Genomic DNA, 22,013 nt, shown 5'->3' with positions numbered 1-22,013 from the left:
GATCACCTCAGGGCCTAGGGGCACCTGGGTGGCTCAGTCAGTTCAGTGTCCGACTTGGGATCCGGTCATGATCTCTTGGTTCATGAGTTTGAACCTTGCATTGGGCTCCCACTGTCAGTGCAGAGCCTGCTTGGAAATCTCTCTCCCCCTCTCTCTCTCTCTCTCTCTACCCCTCCTCCGCTTATACTTGTGTTAGTTCTCTCTCTCTCTCTCAAAATAAATAACCTTAAAAAAAAAAAAAAAGACTACCTCAGGGCCCAAAATAGCAGCTGGAATGCTAACCATCAAGTACTCATCCCAGTGGGGGAAAAAGATAATGATGGAATAGGCAAAAAATGTGTAGCTTTCAGCAGAGTGATAAAAGCCTTTCTAGAGCCCTTCTCCAGTCCTCCACGTCACTTCTTGTTGACGAGGACCTGGTCACACAGCTGAAACCAGCTCAAAGAAGACTGGGAAGTGTGGTCTTTTAGCTGAATATGCTGCATCTCCAATTTTTTAAGTGGAGTTCTATCACTAAGAAAGACCAGGAGGAAGGATATTGGGCAGTCTACTAGTAATCTCTGCCATAAGGAAGGAAAAAGACGTTAGACTCCTACTTCCTTCAAATGCTGGTCAGAAGTTATTTAGCCCCATGTCTCCCAAGCCCATTCATTGATAAGAATCACCTGCAAGGGATGGGTGGTGAAAGGGTGGGAGGAGATTCTCACTGAAATATAGATTCCCAGGCTCCACCCAGACCTACTGAACCAGAATCTCCAGGGAGAGGACCTGGGGATCCCTGTTTTTAGCAAGCACCCTAGGTGATTCTTATCATCGAACAAGTATGGGAAACACTGAAATCCAATCTTCCAACCAACTTGGCCGTCTCAGCAAATTCCTGAGACTTGGGGCCTCAGAGGCAGTCAGTCAGAGACACGGAAGTTCTTTCTCATACTGGGGGAACTTCTGTCAGAGGGCCTGCCCTGTGGGAAGAGACCAAGGGTGCTTCACCATAAAGAAATTAGAAAAACAATTATGAATCAAGCAACGAAGTGTTTTAACTGGCCATCTCTGTCACATGAACAAATTCGATCATGTAAAATCAGCCCATTTCCTTACGGAAAGCTTTAGGATGATTTTTTTTTTTTTAACATTTCTTTATTTTTGAGACAGAGAGAGCATGAACGGGAGAGGGTCAGAGAAAGGGAGACACAGAATCTGAAACAGGCTCCAGGCTCCGAGCTGTCAGCACAGAGCCCGACGCGGGGCTCGAACTCACGGACTGCGAGATCATGACCTGAGCCGAAGTCGGCAGCTCAACCGACTGAGCCACCCAGGCGCCCCTGATTTTTATTATATTATTTGAGAAAGTGCCCCGGGCAGCGTAGAGGCAGAGAATGACGAGGGAGGGAGGAAAAGAGACTATCTTAAGCAGGCTCCATGTTCGTTCTGCCTCCAAACTAAGGAACTGAGGACATATTAGTTACCTGTATTCTAATCATCCTAGCAGCTTTGAAACCCAGGGGACCTAAGGACAAATGTGATGGATGAACCCTAGGACTGCAGGGGATTTTGACTTCATTCGCTCCCTCACCCAGGCTAATACTGAGAAAATCTGGTGGGGGGAGAAGAGGGCTTAATGATACCAGAAACCGCTTCTATCTGGATGACCTTTCCATGGATGAAAAAGATTCCAAACTTATATTTGGTCTGATGTTTCCTTATGAGTGAGGAATTCACCCTTGGAATGTCACGAATAAAAGAATGAAGTGTATTAAAGGGAGATTCCTTTTCACCTACTGGGGTTATGTTCTGAATTGTGTTCTCCAAAAAAGATAGAAGTCCTAACCTCCAATACCTCAGAAAGTACCTTATATGGAAATAGGGTCTTTGCAGAGGAAATAGAGTTAAAATGAGGGTAGGCCTCAGTCCAATGACTGGTGTCCTTCTTAAAATGGGAAATTCGGACAGAGACAGACACGCATGGAGGGAAGCCAGCCGATGTGAAGACGGACGACTGGAGCCTGGAGCCGTGGTGCTGCAAGCCAGGCTGCTAAAGATGGCTGCAGGCTATTGGAAGCTAGGGGGGGAGCAAGGAAGATAGGTTTCAGAGGGAACATGGCCCTGCCGCCATCTTGCCTTCAGACGTCTAGCCTCCAGAACTGTGAGACAAGACACTATTGTTGCATCTAAGCCCCCACCCAGTTTACGGCACTTTGTTATTTCAGCCCTAGTAAGTGAATACAGTTGGTTAGTGGGGATGCATTTCCTCACCAAGGTCAAATTCAATAACCTCAGTTTAAGACTAAAGCTATTTGCCTATACAATTGAGTGGAGAACAAAAGAACCACAAATGGAGGACCACATGAAAATAATTTAAACTGCCTTTAAGCCAGGCTTCACACTGCACTTTTCTCCGGGATGGTTTGAAACCCAGGTTCCTCCACTTATTACTAATGACAAGGGCGGGTATTCTGTTGCCTCGAAGATCAGGGACTATCTACAACGTTGCTTCCTTACTACATGACTGCTTGTTAACCTGGTTCTAAACACTTTCTGCTCAGGACGGTCTTCACAGAAGCCTTAAAAATACCCAGGCCAGGGGGAGCCTGGGTGGCTCAGTCGGTCCGACTTTGGCTCAGGTCCTGATCTCATGGTTTGTGGGTTCGAGCCCAGAGCCTGGAACCTGCTTCGGATTCTGTGTCTCCCTTTCTCTCTGCCCATCCTCCACTTGCACGCGCTCTCTCTCTCTCTCTCTCAAAAATAAACATTAAAAAAATTTTAAAAATACCCAGGCCACACTCCTCTTCAGAATATGAATTCAGTTGGTTTGGGAGTGGGTGGGATGAAGAATAGTAATAGTTTGTTGTTTTTTTTAACTCCCCAGGTAATTTTAATGTGCAGAGGGAGTTAAGAACAACTGCCCAAGTTTATAGGGGTAAAGGTTTTTGGGTTTTTTTTCCAAACAATAGATGGGAGAGAAAACCCTCCAATTCCAAAATACTAGGAAAACCCATCCTCTGTGAAGTTGACATAAGTATCCATTGTCTTTGAAAGTTGACTTGAGAAATCAAATTTCTATATGAATAACATCACTATTTGATGGGCGATGACTCCACACAGGTTCTCAGGCATCTAATTTTATCTGTGGCATAATTGTCATTTATATCAATCCTACCCCTCCAAGGTTTTAATAGAAAGTAAAATTTTATTGTAGTTTAAAAAAAAAAAAGCAACTGATATTTTCACTATTTTAACTTGGCAAAATATCTACATCTAAAAATACCCACCACCAATGAAATATGTTCTAAGTAAATTTAAGAAAACTTTTTCTGTTTTGGTAAAAAGGGCAAGGTAATTACTTGATAGTTGTTCAACAGCTGACATGATTATATGGTCAGAACTCTGCAGACTGCTTACAAACACTGAAATTTCTTTCTTCGCTGTTTTGTTACTTTAAATATGGTTCTGAAGAGTATATTAAATTATATCTCCAATTATATGTATGTAAAACTCAAGAGGGCAGCTTAGCTTTTTTTATACCACCTAATTTCTTGACAAGCTAACTTTTCCTTCCTCCACTTCAGAAACAAAAATTCATAAATACAGTAGACAAAGAAGACATCAAGAGCCTTTTTCTTCTTCCTTCCTCTCTCTCTTCCTGCCTCAATCTCTCTTCTCTTGACATTTGTTCAAAGCTTTGATTTTCCCCTTGGACATAAGGTCAGAGACAGATTTCCTGTCTACAGCCCTGCTTTGTGCTTAAGGAAACGTGAAAAAAAGCCCTGCATATTTCAAAGAAGGTCATTATAGCCACTATATACAATAGGATCACATTCTTTCCTCCTTGTTTGTCCTTAACCGATGGAGATTACAAGAAATGTCATGGGCAAGAGGAAGAAGAGGACACACTTTGAGTCGGAGGGAGCCTTGAACATGCTCCAATTAAGAAGTGCATTCTTTTTTCCAGATGCCCGTGGGACTTTGCACAACTCCAGTAAAAATAAATGTACTGCGTTTGGACTCCATTACAGAAGCAATTACCAGTGGACACAGAGATGGATGGGAGCAGAGGGGGTTGGAAAGAGGCCTGAACAGGAAACACAGAACTTTAAAGCTTAATGAGACTTTGGAGAGCATCTTATTTTACCCATGCGGAAGCCCAAGGAGGGGCACGGACTTGCAGGAGCCTCACACATGTACTGGCAAAGCCAAGGTCAGTAAACGCAGCCCGCTGTTCTGTCCACAAAATCGCCTGCCAAGTCTTGACGCCATCCGGAAGAAACAGTAAGACGTTGAGCCAGCCTCTTTGCCTCTCTGGCCTCATGTTTTACATATTTATCATGTCTTAATATGCTGTAATTGATGGGGGGTGCTGAAAGCTAGAGGTCTTGACTGAGTTACCGCCTCTTGTTAAGAACATGAAAAGTTTTCTGCAGTGGAAAGAGGATACTTCTCATGAAATGCAATCCACAGCCCAAAGTTCAAGGTCAAAGAACCACATGTTGCATATCCAGAGAGACACAAGCATGACCTCTGTGCCCGTAAGATGGCACAGATAACCCGGCCTTTCAAGCTGAGAAAAGCACTCCTGCTGTAATGGGAGCCAGCAAGAGAGTACAAGGCATAAATCAGGAAAAAAAGTTTACCAGTACTTTGTGATACAGCATAATGGACAACAGGCCCAACACCAATGCAATGGTATTCTGAAATGAAAAACTCCTTCCACAAATCCAGAACTCCATGCCTCAAGTATCATCTTTAAAATGTGAATAGTGTCTTTGGGGCGCCCGGATGGCTTCGGTTAAGCTTCCGACTCTTGATCTCAGCTCAGGTCATGATCTCACAGTTTGTGAGTTCGAGCCCCACATCAGGCTCTGTGTTGATGGTGCAGAGTCTGCTTGGGATTCTGTCTCTCCTCCCCTCTGTCCCTCCCCTAGCTGTGTGCATGCACGCTCTCACTCTCTCTTTCTCTCTCAAAATAAACAAATAAAGTTAAAAAATAAAATGTCAACATAGTGTCTAAGTATCAGCCTCCAATCCATTACTCAGCCTGAGAAATTTTGAGTAAGGGCCTACCAAATATGGGGAAAATCATAAAAGCAGGGAAAAAAATCCTTAAGTGACATTATATTTATGTTTACCTTATCAGAAATCTCATTGTGTCCAGTTTAATGGGTAACTTTTAATATGGGAAGATATACTCATTCCATGGGTCATACAAAACCAAGGCTTCTGAAGTGGGCGATTCAACATTTTAAGGAAAAGTATGAATTATGTGAAGGTCAAGTCCCTGTTTAAAAGTATATTAGGAGGCATAAGAAAAATAAGGAAGTGGTTATAAATCTGAGTTCCAAGAATGGTAACTCCCTTGTATGGACAGAGAAACACAGTGGGGCGGAACAATTACATTCCTATGCTACGAGAACACTTAACAGAAAAAAAAAAAAACCACAAAGGCCAAAATCACATTTAAAAAAATGCATTTCATTGGGATGCTCCATATTGAAGTTAGTGTTGTTCAACCAGCAGCCACAGCTCAAATTCTTAAGTTTCGACGGTAAATGGTCGGATATCACTTATTCAAATTCAGAGGTGGTTTGCACACATCAGAAGGAAAAAACAAAGTGGCCATAAATTGGTTCCACAAGCAAAGAACCTAAGTGGGCTGGCCACGTCCCAAGCATAAAGACAAGGGCCGGACAGTGCTGAGGGAGAGATAACTTAGGTGATCAATATCCTTTCACTTCCAGTCTTACAGATGTGAGGTGTGCGTTTTCAGCTTTGTTTTCTTGTCAGGGTCTAATACAGCGCTATCCAAGAGAAATCTAATGTAAGCCACATTTTCTATTTTTTGATAGCCACATTTTTAAAAATTAAGAAGAAACCTGAAATTATATTTATGTAACCCTACAAAACCAAAATAGTAGCATTTCAGCATGAAATCAACATGAAAACTATTAATGGGATAGTTTACATTTTTTTCATCCCACATCTTCAAAATCATGCACATTTATAGGAAGTACATCTCCATTCTGGTGCTACATTTTTATCAGAAACACTTAACATGTAATTAAATTTCATGAAATCCAGATTAAAAAATTCATACTCCAGTTGTTCCAAACATAAAAAAACAAGTTTTCCAACATCTGAGTTAATGATTTTAAAATTTAAATTTATCCAAGTAAATAAAATTACTTTATTGGTCATGCAAGCTACATTTCAAGTGCTCAACACACGCATGTGTAGGTGGCCACAGGAGTGGACAGGCAGAGTCTCCTACCCTCACGGAGTCATTTCTGTTTCCAACTTCTCACACAAGTCAGGCAATAAAACAAACTCAAAGTCAATCCACAGGAAAATTAATTTCTTCATTATCCAAAACCTTTATGAACTTCAGCTTATGGAATACAGAAATGGAATAAATACTATCTCCTAAAAAACCAAATTTGATACAGGAGATCTATAACTGGGGATAGAAAATATTGGGAAAGAAAAGTGAAGATTGTGTGCATTTCTGTCTTATTTATTCTTCACAATACCCTATAAGGGACGTATTTTTCTAAAATACCCATTTTTACTAACTAGGAAACAGGCTCAGGGAAGTCAGAGATAGTTAAGTGGGGCACAGAGAATTTGAGACTAACTAATGAATGAAATTAACCCTTAGGAGATATTTTCTGGCTTTGGTTCACAAAATGCAGCCCAGCCAGTCAAGTAATTCTGGATCCTGCCTCCCCCTAAGAGAGGTCAGGAGAAGACAGTTGGGAGCATGCATCTGCATGGCTCTCCATTTTTAATGAAAACGTCATGATCTAAAAACCCTTACAGTAACACACACAACTTTCTCTCTTAGGACTAAGTGCCCGGGAGTGGATCCCACTGACCAGCTGTGACAAAGCTTTCCAGGTGACTGCGCTGAACAGTGAGGCTGACAATTTATGGAGCCAGATTACACCTAATCTTCAGTTTGCACCAGGGTGGCCTGGCAGGGGGTGGGGAGAGCTTCCCTGGGCCCCACTCCCAGCATTAGGTAGACCTGGGATGAACCCAAGAATTTCTGCCAATTCCCCAAGATCACTGATGGTCTTGGCATCGTGCTTGGAGAACCACTGAACTATAAGAAAGATAAATGGACTTAAATGAGGTGAAGAAAAGAACCACCACAGATTCTCTCAACCTTCTTCGTTAGGGCAATCTACTAGGCTTACGACTACATTAGCAAAGGGCCGGAAAGTCACTGCTGGGAGCAGAGATGTGCTGGAGTCACAGGTTGTAGCTTCCTCTTACTTTCAGGTCAGAAGACGCAAAAATGTAGACTTAGGGCCCAGAGACCTTTTTATTCCAAGCTAACTCATGCTGAAACCTCAGGGACCCCGCACGTGTATGGGTTCTTCCAAGGCCTAGAAATACGCTCACAGAGCCAGAGAGACAGACACAAAATCTTTTGGTATTTCTTAAAACAAGGACTCCCTTATATTTTTGTATAAACTGTAGGCTCACCACAATAGATCTGCCCTTGGAAACCTCTTGTCCCTGTTCAAATCCTCCAGACTTTTTTCCAGGAAGAGAAAAACATTAAAAGTTTTCAAACATCACGAATGTGTTTAGCACTTAATGTTTTTATCCCTTAATAGTAACATATGACACTGTTTTAATAGATTTCCAGTTTTTATAGATTTAAAAGTATCGCCCTGCTGAATATCCTTAAAACTAAATATTTTTGCCCATCCCTATGTCCTCAGTGTTCCTCTAAGTAGAAGTGTTGATACTTACCAAAATGCATGTTTTTCATTTCTTTTAATTATGTCATGTAATTTTGTAACTTGAATCTCTCTTCACTTAATTTCTCATATGCACTTTCCCAGCTGCTACAGAATTTTTTAAGCTTAACATTTTTAAGGACTCTAGAACATTCCTCTCTATGGATACAGAATAATTTGCCTACTTCTTTATTTTTAATTTTTTTTTAATGTTTATTTATTTTTGAGACAGAGACAGACAGAGCATGAATGGGGGAGGGTCAGAGAGAGAGGGAGACACAGAATCCGAAGCAGGCTCCAGGCTCTGAGCTGTCAGCACAGAGCCTGACGCGGGGCTCGAACTCACGAACCATGAGATCATGACCTGAGCCGAAGTCGGAGGCTCAACCAACTGAGCCACCCAGGCGCCCCTAATTTGCCTACTTCTGCAACATATGTGTTACTCTCCATTTTTTCCTTGTAGTACAGTACTACAAAAAACTCCATTTTTTAGATTACTTCCTTCACCTAGCTTCCGTTAAGCAGGCCAAAAATTGTAACAAAGGCTAACCCAATAGTACTGTAAACAAAACACGGGTTTGTGGTAGAAAAGTGAAATGTATAAACAGGGTTCACAATGGGCCTGATAGTATCAGAATCTCAAAGATAAGGAATAGTCACTACATTCGACCCGGGGCCTAAACATGAGACCTGTGTCTGTCTCCAAGGCTTACTTGACCATTCTGAAGAATTCTTTCAAAACTAGGAACAAGTTGCCCAGAATCTTTTTGACAAATGATAGCAAAATGACACACAGATTGAGTCACTGACCCATAAAAATGGAATAAGAATCCCAGCATCCCTTCAATGAGGTTGGGACAGCTGCCCCATCACAACCGGGGCGCAAACGCTGTTTTGTTTCCGGTAACAAGTAGGCCTGTTCTTAATAACACATTGGGTCTCAATGTGAAACACAGGCTAGTTAGTTAACCTACACCAAAGCTCATGACTGGCCTTGGTCATGTGGCTCTCAAAGCACGTGAGCTAAGGAGCCTTGGATACAAAATCATTTCACAGTTTGGACGCAAAGCAAGTACAAGAGTGGGTTGTACCTACCAAGCCCGGCCTTCCCATAATGCTCCTTAACGTCACATAACACAATCAAAAGCAGCCGAGAGGACATTCAGATCATGCTAAAGGGAACCCATCTGGAAAATCCTGCTGTCCTTTTGTTTTCAGTCCAGGGCATGGGAGAATAGTAAATACTGAGTGAAGAGGGGGCAGAGGAATGAGGGGTGACAATGAACTGTATTTTCATGCCACCCTTACTCATTCACTCAACACAGTGCCTGGTGCCCGGAACTGGTCTAGATGCTGCAGACTAAGCAGGGACCATGATCTCATCCTATCGTGACCCAGACTGCCACCTGCCACTCAAATCCACATGTTCACTGTGGGGGAAGGGCAGACGTGACCTTACAAATAACACTCAAAAAGGCAGGAATCTACAGTACCAGACTCCCACCGCTCGCTGAACCCTCACCAGAGCCTATGAAACCACCCCCCTTCCCACTATTCCCAGAGCACAGCCAGGGCCCTGACACCTGTCACAGCACCCCAACACCTGTCACAACGCCAGAGCCACCACTGGGACAGCTGTGTACAAGCACAGCCAACCTGGTCTACCCAGTGCTCTTTGTTATTTTCACATGAAAAAACGATACAAACATTCTGTAAGTCTCAGGGTCCAGTGTGCCTCTGAGAGCCTCCTCTCCAATGCCCCAACCTCCCAAAAACAGGTCTAACCACTTTGCTTTCCATGTTCTCCACCCAGCTCTTATCTCTGGCACCAAAGGCTTTCAAACCAGTCCTGTGCATCTGGCTAGCTGGCTTCACTGGAACATGTTTTGGTCAAAGTTTACCCATGATTATCACCTGTCAGCTGTCACCGGAAAATTGCAAAGGAGAATCTGAAATCCAATTACAGGCCTTTACTTGATGGGCTGGAATCGTGTTTTGTGTTCCTGAGGCTTGGGCACAGCAGCAACCACAGACACTGCAGGCAGGTAGGACTTCTGGATCCAGAGTCCCCAGGCACGAGTCTTGGCTCCTACTTCACCTCTGTGATTTGACTAGTGCTAGAAGTTGAACTGAATTATGGTTTAACTGAATTATGGGTTGAATCCCATAATGCATGTTGAAGTCCTAACACTTAACCAACACGCCTCACAATGGCTCAGAAATCGGTTTGTGGCCGAGGTAATTAGTGAAGATGAAGCCATTCTGGAGGAAGGTGGGACACTAACCCAAAACGACTGGTGTCCTTATAAAAAGCACATGTTTGGACAGAGAGACAAAAAGAGGGAGTGCTCCATGAGAAGATGAAGGCAGAGGTCAGCCAAGGAAGAAGCAAAGACTGCCAGTAAGCCACCGGAAGCAGGGAACATATTCTCCTTCAAGCCTCACACCTCCTCACAACACCTTGATCTCCGCTGTCTATCCCCCAGAACTGTGCAACGATACATCCTTAGTGCTTAAGCCACTCTGTTTGTACTACTTTGTTTTACTTTGGTATGGCAGTGCTAGCAAACTAACACAGCAAGTTACTATGTCACAGTTTTCTCGTCTGTAAAGTGGCGATAAAAATGCTAGTTCTCTAATAAAGAGGAATAAATCACAATTTGTTACGTTGCTTAGATAATGCCTAACACAGAAGTGCATTTTAATGTTATGTAAATAGTCTCAATTTTTAAAAAAATTTTTAATGTTTATTTTTGAGAGAGAGAGAGAGAGAGAGAGAACACGAGCAGGAGAGGGGCAGTGAAAGAGGGAGACACAGAATCCGAAGCAGGTTCCAGGCTCTGAGCTGTCAGCGCAGAGCCCGACGCGGGCCTGAATCCGTGAACTGTGAGATCACGACCTGAGCTAAAGTCGGATGCTCAACCGATGGAGCCACCCAGGCGCCCTTCCATTTCTTTTTAAATCGAGTAGATTTAAAAGAGAGAGGGGGACAGAGGATCCGAAGCAGGCTCTGCGCCCACAGCAGAGGCCGATGCGGGGCTCGAACTCACAGAGAGATAATGACCTGAGCTGAAATCGGATGCTCAAGCAAATGAGCCAACCCAGGTGCCCCAGATTTTTTTTTTTTTTTTCAAAGTTTCCTACCATCTCTTCCCACCAAATTGCTTAGTGAAACACAAGTACAATAATAAGCCCACACTAGATTTCTCAGGAGAGGAGAGGCACTTACACTTGGCTGGCATGCCCAGAGCAGGGTGTGGCCCTGGTGTATTAACAGGAATCCAGATTTCCTCCCTGCTCTTCATCTACACCCACACAAAGTACCACATCCCTCCCCCCCTCCCCACAGCAGTCTTCATCCCAGCCTTGGCCTTAGTCCTGGCCCTTTTCTCTGGTTGGTCTCTCAAAACCCCCTTTGTCCTTTTGCCCAAAGTCATTAAACCTCATTCTTTAGTTTCACCCACCCACCCCCAGTTTTCAGTGCTATGCCGTCCATCCCTCCCATCATCTGACTTTATTTCCCGTTCTTTGTCCGTGTTCATCTCCCTCTTCAGTTAGGCCCACCCCTCCCCCCCTCCCCCAGGGTCCCCACCAGTACTGGTTTCCTCTGGTAATCCTAACCTACCCAGTCAAGAAGCCCAACCCCAAATTAATCTCCTCTGTGAAACTCCTATGGTATTTATCACCTGCACTCCTTGTAAATGACACAAGCCTTGTACCGCTGTAATGCTTCATGCACATCAGTCACAGTGTTGCCTAGAGAGTAAACTTTTGAGACCATGCATTCATCCCACATTGCTGAGGAGCTACTAATGCCAGGCACTGTATTAGGCACTGGGTCAACTAATATCAGCTACAGTGTACCAGATTTTATCCTAATCCTCATGATGATGCTAAGGGAGGTGCTGCATCACCCTGGCTTACAGATAAGAAAACCAAAGATCAGAGAGATTGTATAACTTGCCTAATAGCATGTAGGCAGTAAGAGACAAAACTGGGACCAGACAGAAAGTAGGACTAAGAAATAGTAGAACGGGTCAACTATACTCAGACCCCACAGAATGTGTATTAAGGCATTGTCCATTTGGAAGGATGTCAATAGTTATCACATAGATACATAGCACCCGTGTATATGTATACACATAAAACACACAAATTGACATCCTTCCAAATGGACAACGACAATGCCTTAATCCACATTATTGGGTATCTGATTCTAGAAATAAAATATAACTATATATCTATGTAATATATATCTCTGAAGGCAAAGCTAGTTATTCAATACTATAATGACTAGATTAAATAGGCATGCCTAACAAGTTTATAGATGACTCTGTGATTCTAAGAACCCAAATTTAAAATGATGCAAAAACTAGAGAAACAGATTTATCAAACAAAATAAAATTTAACTAGGATAAATACAGCGCCCTGAATTTGGGTTCAAACATCCAACAGAACAAGCACACGAAGAGAAAGACAGGGCTCTGCAAGCAAAAGTAGAAAAGAATAAAAAAAAAAACAAAAAAAAAACCAGGTATGAATCAAGAGGGGAACGTGGCGGCAGAAAAAATATGACCTTAGGTTATGTCAAGAAAGCTATATGCCTGGGAAATGGAAATGCCACTATTTTAAGTTCCTTTGGAACAAATCTAAACCTTCACTCAGAATTCTAAGCCCCACAATTTGAGACCCAGAGTGGCATACATGGTAAGAGGAAATTAACTGACGCAAGAATCCTCAGATTTCACAGGTTCATAAACTGCATGTCGACTGAATGAATGCATGCACTCGGTATAACCTAAAACTAAATTTATAACGTGTAAGTGTAGGCTGACGTCATTCCCAAACTTTCCTATGAAGGTGTGGATCAGGTCTCGACAGAGACCTATCTGTGTAAACAATCCCAGAATGATGGCTGTAAAATGGTATACTTAATCAGGCCCGTTAATCCCACATTTTATCAAGGCAGGTCACACAACATATTACTAGACTCAAAAGAAAAAGCCTGATTGATAACCTAATGTCACCAGTTGCAACACTCAGGGGCAGTTTCCATTTCTAACATGGAAAAGGCATTTAATTTTACTGAAACAGCATGTTGCAACAGTCTTGCACCAACAGGACAATGGGGAATTGGCAAAGAGCAGCCCCTATTCCCTCCTGGGGTAGAAGTAATCAAAGCTAAGAACATTTGGCACTCTTTATCATCCAGCTCCCAAATGGAGGCTCACGGTGGATATCACCTGCAGCTGAGTATATTCGCTTTCTAGGGCTGCCACAAAAAGGTACCTCAAACTGAACGGAAATCTATTGTCTTACAGTCCTGGAGGCTAGAGATCAAGGTTCCCACAGGGTCAGCTCCTTCTGAGGGCTGTAAAGGTAAATCTGTTCACGGCTCTTTCCTCACTTGGGGTGGTTTGCTGGCAATCTCTGGCACTTCTTGACTTTTAGACACCATCCAGCCTCTGCCTCATCTACGCAAGGCGTTCTCCCTGTGTCCTTCAGTTTTCCCTCTGTGCACATCGGTCTGTATGTCCAGATTTCTGCTTTTCATAAGGACGCCAGTCATACTGGATTATGGCTTACCTTAACGACCTCATTTTTTCTTTAATATAATTTGATTACCTCTGTAAAGATGCTATTTCCAAATAAGGTCACATTCTGAGATACTGAAGGGGAGAACTTCAATATATATTTTGGGGGGAGGGAGAGTGGGGGCAGGCAACTCAACCACAGCACTGAGTTCATCTTCTCCAGGGTCCATTCCCTTTTCACCTCTCTGGATTTAGCTGGTTTGGTGGATGCCTAGCTAGAGGAAAGGTTTCCTGCCTCCCCTGCAGCTAGGTAGAGGCATGTGACTAAGCTCTGGACGGTTCCATGTGAGGGCACGGATTTGTACACCTTCAGGGTCACAGCCTTTCAGAAGGGAAAATGCTTGTGTTCCATTTCTCTCTACTCAAGTCTTAAGGAGACAGAAAAAAGAATATGCAACATGAACAGCAACCTAGACCAGCACAGTCCAAAAGAATTATAAGGCAAGACTTTCAAGTTTCTAAGGAGCCATATTTGGGGTGCCTGAGTGGCTCAGTCAGTTGGGCATCTGACTCTTGACTTCAGGTTAGATCATGATCTCAGGATTGAGCCCACCATCAGGCTCCACACTCAGCGTGAGATTCTCTCTCTCCCTCTGCCCCCTCCCTTGCTGCACACGCTCTCTGAAAATAAAAAAAATAAAGTATCTAGGACTCATATTTAAAAAATAAAACAGGTGACATGAATTTTAATATGTTTACTTAATCCAATATGTCCAGAATATTAGCACTTCAATGTCTAATGATGACAAAAATAGTAATATTTTACATTCCTTTTCTGGTACTAAGCCTTTGAAGTCTGGTATGTATTTTATAGTTACAGAATACTATATCTCAATTTGAACTAGCCACATTTCAAATGCTCAAAGGCCACATGTGGCCACTGGCTACTGCAGTGCACAATGCAGCTGTGGACAGTGGCAAAAGGACATCATAGAAGGATCTGGGTCCCCGATGCATCTATGGAGCAGAGCTATCCTTGAGCTGGCCCTTGAGTGATTAAAACTTTAACTTAAGAAAACAACTTCTAGGGGTGCTTGGGTGGCTCAGTCAGCTGAGCGTCCAGCTTCAGCTCAGGTCATGGTCTCACGGTTCATGAGTTCTAGCCCCGTGTCAGGCTCACTCCTGTCAGTGCGGAGCCCGCTTCAGATCCTCTGCCCCCACCGCCTCCCCACCCCTCTCCCGTTCACACTCTCTCAAAAATAAATAAACATCAAAACAAAAAATTTCTATCTTATTTGACTTCAGGGTATTTGTTATAACAGCTTATCCCATACCATAATAAGTATGTCTACTGGACCTCATAGAGGACCCTGCGGCTTCTCACTTATGAAACGGAGAATGGGTACTTCCATGAGGTCATGTGGACTCCCATGAAAAACCCCACCAAAAAAGCAGCCCCAGTTTGAAAACTGCCATGGCAACATTCTCAGCACTGGGAAATACATCTCAGAATAAGCCCATCCAAGAAGAACATGTGGTTCTTCAGAGTTTTCCTTGTTCTATTCCCACATTATAAATCTCTCCATGTCTCAGCCGTTAGCCTATGGAATAGCCCAGGGGAAAGGCAGGAGTTAGAGACCATCAGATCATTTGGCCTCCCAAGAAAATCAAAATGAAACCCTTTCAGACAGTACTTGCCAAAAAGTTAAAATATTTTTCATTAATGCAAAACCACCCTAATAATTCGACAACCAAGTTGATCACAACATGCTGACTCTCCTTGTTTAAAAGGAGGTAGGGACTCAAACAAAAGGAAAGTCAAGGCTAGTCACGTCACCTTTATAGATATGTTGGGCCTTTAGCTAATGCAGACACCTGGTGCAGTAATAAATGGAAACAACCACCTCTGTACAGAAAACATCTTTGGGTGGAAACTCAACTGAAAAGCACCACGGGATGAACTCAGAAGGAATTCCTACACTTCATTCCCAAGGAGAAGGTACATACAAGAATTTGTCACACACAAAACACTGAGGTCAGCAAGAGTTCCAAATGATTAGGTAATTAATTCAGAATAAAGTGATAAGAAGTAATAACCTAGATGATTCACTGCTTGTGTAGACTATCAGATTTCCCCAAGTGGAGGGGCCAGGTTCTGAGTTTCATACTCGTCTCCAGCTGCATCTGGAATGGATCAGGTTTAACCAAGAGTTCCTGGACTTACTGTCAGGGATAACTAAATAAAGCTGGGATCCAAGTAGCCAGCAGTGAGGCTCTGTTTAGAAATACACTTTTTTGTTTTGTTTTTAGGTATAGACGTTTTTATCTGCTCCAGGGGAAGAGCAGAAGTAGCATCTATTCTCTCTTGCTTTCAAAGTTAAGATCGAAGTGTATTTTGCCTCCCAGGAAACAAACAACCCAAGATCTTGCCAGACCCTCCTCTGCCACAGGAATAACACTAACGTTGGTGAGCTCTGCCACTATCGGGAGCATTCATACAATGCAGTCATTGCCTGGGTCTTTGTGCTTAGGGCAGTAGAGCAGAATTTATCTCGTGCAGTTTAAAGCTTTGGAATTTAGGAATGAGAATGCCTCATGTCAGCAAGCGTGTGCAGCGGGCGACAGGGCAAGCTCCGGTGGCAAGCAAAACCGGGGTGTGGATCTCTCTGCCATTGATCAGATGTGTGACTTTGAGCAAGCTACTTCACTCCCCTACCTTAATTTCTTTCTCTGTAAAATGTTGTTATAACAATAGTGTTTACTGGAAAAAGTCTGGTAAGCATGACGTGATAAAGAGCAGGTGACGAGCTTGGTACAGTGCCTGGCATGTAGTCAGCAGGTGATAAATGAGAACTCTCCTCCTCCTTTCTGCTGTAGGTCAGCAATCAATATGCGTTTACTCCGGCTACTCATATTATGTACTAGGCAGACTAAAAAACTGTGATACTCTGGCCTCTATTAGACACTGAAAATAGTCCACAAGATAAAGAAACAATGGCACTAAAGTCATAAGCATGCATCCTGAGGTGGGCGGGGCATGGGGGGGATGTTGGGGGGATTGGGGCAAGGCTTCCGAGAAACTTCTCTGGGATGGAAAAGCCAGGAAGTACACTTTGGGTTAAACTGTGTTCCATTCCCCCCACTTCCCCAAACCCCCACCAGAACTGATAAGTTGAAGTCTGAAGTCAGTCAGAATAGGACCCGATCTAGAGACAGGGTCTTACAGAGGTAATCAAATTAAAAGGAGGTCATTAGAGTGGGCTCTAATCCAATAGGATCGTGTCCTCATAAAAAAGGGAAATTTGGACACTGAAACACACCAGGAAGAACGGGCATGTGAAGAGGAAGACGGAGATCAGGTAGGGTGTCCACAAGCCAGTGATGGCCAGAAAACCAGGAGAAGCCAGGAGAGCTTGGAACAGATTTGCCCTCACAGCCCTCTCAGGAAGGGGCCCTGCCAACACCTTGAGCTCAAACTTCCAGCCTCCAGAACTGTGAGGAAATACATTTCAGTTGTTTAAGCCACTGGGTCTGTGTTTACAGCAATCCTAGGAAACTAATACAAGGTGAAATCAGGCAGCAGGCAGATTCCCCATTAGGAAGGGCTGACAAGACCTGGAAAATATATACTATGACACAAACCTGACTGAATTTCTCCCCAGAAGTTTATGAGAGTCTCATACCTCCAACCCCAAAAAAAGATCATCTCTGATGTATCTCTGATGTATTTTGACATTATGTGTATTAAAAAAAAAAGACTTAGCTTTACAGATTTGGCCAAGGTTCCTCTGTCAACAGAGACTTGGATTTTAAATACTCCCATGGTGTGTGTGTGTGTGTGAGTGTGTGTGTGTGATGTGGAAGGGAGACTTGGGCATCTGTAAAAACTTACTGCAAATGACCAAACACTCCTTGAAAAAATACCTTGGCAGAGATGGCGATTATCGACCTTCACAAGAGCAGCTCTCTCAACAGGCAACAAATTCAAACTCCTGTCTGAGCAGGATGTGTCTGGTTCCTCAAGATTCACAGGGTGTGTGCATTTCTTTGGCTGAAAGCTGCCATCATTAGTAGCTACTACCTAAAAAGTACCGATAATTTAATATCTCATGGAGCCAGCCATTTTGAATTGCCTTGATTTTTTTTTTTTTTTTTAATGGAATGTCCGCTGCTTCCCTATTACAATGAAAAACATAATTGGGAACAAATCTTACATAAAATTAAACACACACCCACAGAGTAAACTCTGAAGGCCTCAATCGTGTTTGAGAGGCATTTCTCAAGCTTTGTTACAAAGATCTTTCAATCCCATTTCCCATCCTTCAACCTCCACCCATTTCACTCAAGGCACTAAAAATTGGCATTCGCAAAGAAATTCCAGAAGCCTGAGCATTTTTATTAACAAAGGGAAATCCCAACCTTCTTGGCCTCATTTCTCATGATGACAGCTCATTTTTCCATGTGGAACCACATGCTAGTTGCCGCAAATATGTAAAGAGGTAAAGAAGCCACTTTCAGACTGTAGTCATAAAAGATATAAATAATGATGATTTAAAGCTCTGTGCTCATTTTATAAGCATAAAAGCCAAGTATATCCATTTTTAAAACTAGAATGAAAATTCATAGTGTTTTTATTAAAAGACTTGAGTCATGGCGTGGGCACTCTGCTGGGCTCTTCAAGTATTACTATTTTGCATGTCAAGGGCAAGTTTTTGAAACTGAGCTAGTGGCAGACTCCCGTGCATGACCCTCCCCTCCTCTCCCATCCAGTATTCCAAATCCTACCCAGCCTCAAGGACCAGAAAAAGCTCCACTTCTGTTAAGCTCTCCCAATTCTTCCCATTTCCAGTGATTCACCCCTCTGAAAAGTGATAGCATGAATCGTCCAGACCCCACAATTTAACAACTGGTTGTGTCACCCCTTTACTCTCTATTGTATACATGATGTGTATTTCGCCTTAGTTGCTTCCTGCATGTAAGTTTTCTCCTCCCATCCTGGTTTGTGAGCTTCTTAAAGAATCATACCTCACACTTCTCCTATATGCTCTCTAGTATCTAACCCAAGTTTAAGGATACCCAAAATAAAGTTACACATGTCAAATGAAAAATGTCATCTACCGAAGGGCAGGGGTTTAGCTTCATAATTCTCTTCAGCCTCTGTGGGTTACGATAGGCTCCCAAGTATGTTTAGGGACTAAAGCAACCAGACAATGACAGAATCTAACCACAGTCCACAGAATTGGGCTCATCCCCCTATTATACTCACATAAACCTGACCTTGATTTGGTAGCCATATGAGTCAAGTGTTCCAGAACGGAACTTGGATTAAATCTCTACCGGCATGATGGTCCCGGAGCAGCACAGTGACCTTAAAGGCATCCACAGGGGTCTCCTTTGGGTCACTCTCGTCCTTTTTCACTCCTGGGTTTTGCTCTCAGTGGCCTCAAACTGATCTGGCTGTAGACCTCCCAGACACAGGCTGGCTGAAATGTGATCATACCAGTGGGTCACCTGCCTTCTCTTTATGAAAGCATGAACATGATCTGCTACCCCCCAGAAATACAAAGAACTCTTTCTTCCCCCTTCTCCTTTCAGACTCACACAAAGACAAGAAGGAAAATTTGATGGTTGATGGTTTAGGATGGTTATTTCAGAAAGACCACTCACTTTAGGTAAAGATTACAGTTCAGCTTATTTAACTGAACAGTTTAAACCCTGTTTTTCATGTAATAAGTGACATGCATGCATGTGCACATACACAATACCAAAAAAATTCAAACCAAAAGGCACACATTGCAAAGCAAGCCGACCTCCCCCAGCTACCCCCAGCTCTCAGTTTCCCTCCTCAGAGGCAGCAGCTATTATCAGATTGTTCTGCCCTCCTGGCTATAGACACTTTTCAAACCCTACTTTTGATCATGGATTTCTGATTAAGAGAAGGAAGTATCTAACAATCATCTCCTGAATGCCAGGCCCTAAGATATGTGTTTTACATACATTAGCACATAGAACCTTCACAACAACTTTGGAAGGCTAATGTTATTTTCTCCACTTTTCGGGTGTGGAACCTGAGGGTCAGGAAAGGTAAGAGACTTGCACAAGGTCACCAGCCTCGGTCCAAAGTCACTTTCCAAACTGCTGACTGGATGAAATGGTTTTCAAGGTCAAATCTCCATCCAAATTTCCTTTTAGAAAGCCTGTGCTCTGTAACTGGGTTCCGATGTCAGAAAAACTGATTGTACGAAGTAGAGCTCTAAGAACCCAGACAAGTTACCATACCTCTCTAGGTCTCAGTTTTTCCATCTGTAAAATGAGTCTAAGTGTAATACCTACCACATAAGGTTTGTGGCAAGATTCAATGAATTGCACACAATGAGCTTTGGATGGTACCTGATATAGAGTCAATTACTTCCTAACAGTTATTATCACACGGCTGATTGACAAATGGACAAACAGACCCAAAATTTGATGTTCTGATCAAATGTCAAAAGCAATTCGATATTGTCTGGCCCCATGGTAACAATTTCTTTTGCTCACTCGTCCAAGCTGCTCCTCTAACATTTCTTCTCTTAGCACTAACTTCCAAAATCACAGTCTTTCTGCTGCCAAATCCCAGAAGCTTTTAATAGTGTTATTATTGTGTTTTTTTAATCACTGCTACAGTTCCATTTTTATTTAAAAGCTAGATTCCAGCAACACCCTCCCAACTGACGCCAGTTTTTAATTTTTGAAACCAAAAGTTTATGTGTCTATCACTTCCCCATACCCCAGTTCATATATCATGGAACTCTAGACTGATTAAATTTTGCTAAAATAATCTCAACTGTATAAATGGAAGCTACCCAAATTCCCCTAGAATGGAAAAGACATTTGTTAACCTGGTCACACAATGTACTAACCCATCCATATCTGGGCAACGCTCTCCATCTAATTGCCTTTTTGTTCTCACTGAAAGCCAGATGAGATCTGTAGGCCGTAGTATCATAGGGCCAGCAGATGAGGAGGCTGAAGTGGGTTTCTCAGGGGAGTAACAGGGGCAAGGGGCTAAGAAAGACCGACGACAACCGAGGCTCTCAGTGGCCAAAGACAAATTGGATGCTTCTGGCCAAGTCACTTCACATTGTCTAAGTTCCACTTAACTTACTTTCACTTAAGGTGAAACCCAACTTTTTCTTGAAATCCCTTTCTGCCTCTAACCTCTAAGCAAGACAAAAATTTGCAACCATCCCACAAGCATCTCGACCAGTCTGGACTTTATCAGGGCAGTAAGTTACATGTCAAGATGCAGCCTCAAAAGATAAGCTTCAGCCAAAAGGAGGTGTGTGCGTTTAACATGTGAGCCACAAAAGATGCAGCCTCCATTTACCGGAAAAATGCACCTGTGCCAAGCTGTCTTAGAACTCACGGCAAAACAATAAAATCCAGGTTCACCTTAATTACCTCACGGGAAAGGATAGCCACGCAAGCCCATTGTAAGGGTGACACATCTGGGCTTCCACCTGAGACTCTTCCATGAGCTCCTCCCATTCAAGAATTCTGCCCAAAGGATGGGGCGTTCAGCTAGTACAAGACCGGAGTCCCAGCAGGGTTTATGAGAAGACCATTTGTTAAGATATCATGTGTATAATCCTCTCCAGTTTCTCCTGTGGGAGACTTTGTTTCATAATCCTGACATCATAACTTGTTCCTCCAATCCAAAATCTTTTATGATGGATAACAAATGAGTGAGAACCCCAAGAATTCAGGGGGAGTAAAGGTGTTGTTTTACCACAAAAGCCTTAACAGAGTTAAAAAAAAAAAAAAAGTTTCCTAAGGCCAAAGATGAACCAAGCTAATATGTCATTCCTTAACTACTCCCACGAGACTAGCTTCCTCCAAAAATGGCATTCCGAATCAGATTCGGGGGACTTTGGAAATGCTGAGGTTTTTACTGATTCTTTTCTTTAAGATATTTAATTTGACTCTTCCTTTCTCTACAAGGCACAGACGCCAGGAATAAAGAAGTCATTCTTGAAAGCTGTTCGCACAAACAGCAAAGAACCTAGAGCATGCCATTCACAAAAGCCACGCTGAGTTGAGGCCCAGAGTGTTCCTGGCTCCTGTAGTTGATTAACCCAGTGCCTTATCAAGGTAGGAATGGAGGGCTGTTCCTGCCGCCTCAGGAGAGTGAGAGTGGAGTAGGCAGACAGTGAGTCACGCAGCATACTTACGTCGCTCTTCCTGAACTTGGCTTTCAAGCTCTTCATGTTTAGTCCATTCAGCTTTCCAAAGCTCTAGAGATTTTCAACACCTAAGCAGAGAATGAATAAAAGAAAGAAATTAACTATTTAGGTTTCCAGATAAACACTACAGATATTCCCTCCTGCTAGGATTACAGCTTTTTGGCCATGGGCCACTGGGGTTGAGTTAGAAAGGTGTTCAGAATTAGAACCTAAGAAGTGGTAAAGAATGTGTTGTTTCACTCACGATATAGTCTCTAGAAGCTTCGGACATTTTCAAGTTAACCGAATCTAAGTTTTATCCCAACTTCCAAAACGTTAACAGAACAAGTTTAACTGTCATTGTACAAAATACAGTATCTGCGTGCAGCATGAGTTCCTATACGTGCTGTTCATGTTTTAATCCTACCATCCACCTCCTTTTGAAGGGCCACAATAGTAAAGAATGAGAAGGAAAACAGTTCATATTCCAGATGCCATTCATTCCATATTTATTTTTCTCAGTGTGGTTTCTTTTT

The 22,013-nt window shown here is 42.9% G+C and overlaps 1 protein-coding gene across 2 annotated transcripts in view; it reads right to left on the bottom strand.

Moving 5' to 3' along the window:
• The window catches only part of RAI14 (retinoic acid induced 14), a 144,501-nt gene that overhangs the window by 98,383 nt on the left and 24,105 nt on the right, over nucleotides 1-22,013 (bottom strand). For both annotated transcript variants that reach the window (XM_086676776.1, XM_086676782.1), the window contains exon 2: nucleotides 21,487-21,566. In XM_086676776.1, coding sequence (XP_086532902.1) covers nucleotides 21,487-21,522 — 36 coding nt within the window. In that variant the 5' untranslated portion in view covers nucleotides 21,523-21,566. The remainder of the gene's footprint in view (nucleotides 1-21,486; nucleotides 21,567-22,013) is intronic.

This window comes from Puma concolor, chromosome A1 (assembly GCF_028749965.1).
Source record: "Puma concolor isolate L17-30 chromosome A1, mPumCon1.1.hap2, whole genome shotgun sequence".
Classification (NCBI taxonomy): Eukaryota; Metazoa; Chordata; class Mammalia; order Carnivora; family Felidae; genus Puma; species Puma concolor.
This window is presented reverse-complemented; position numbering and strand designations above follow the sequence as displayed.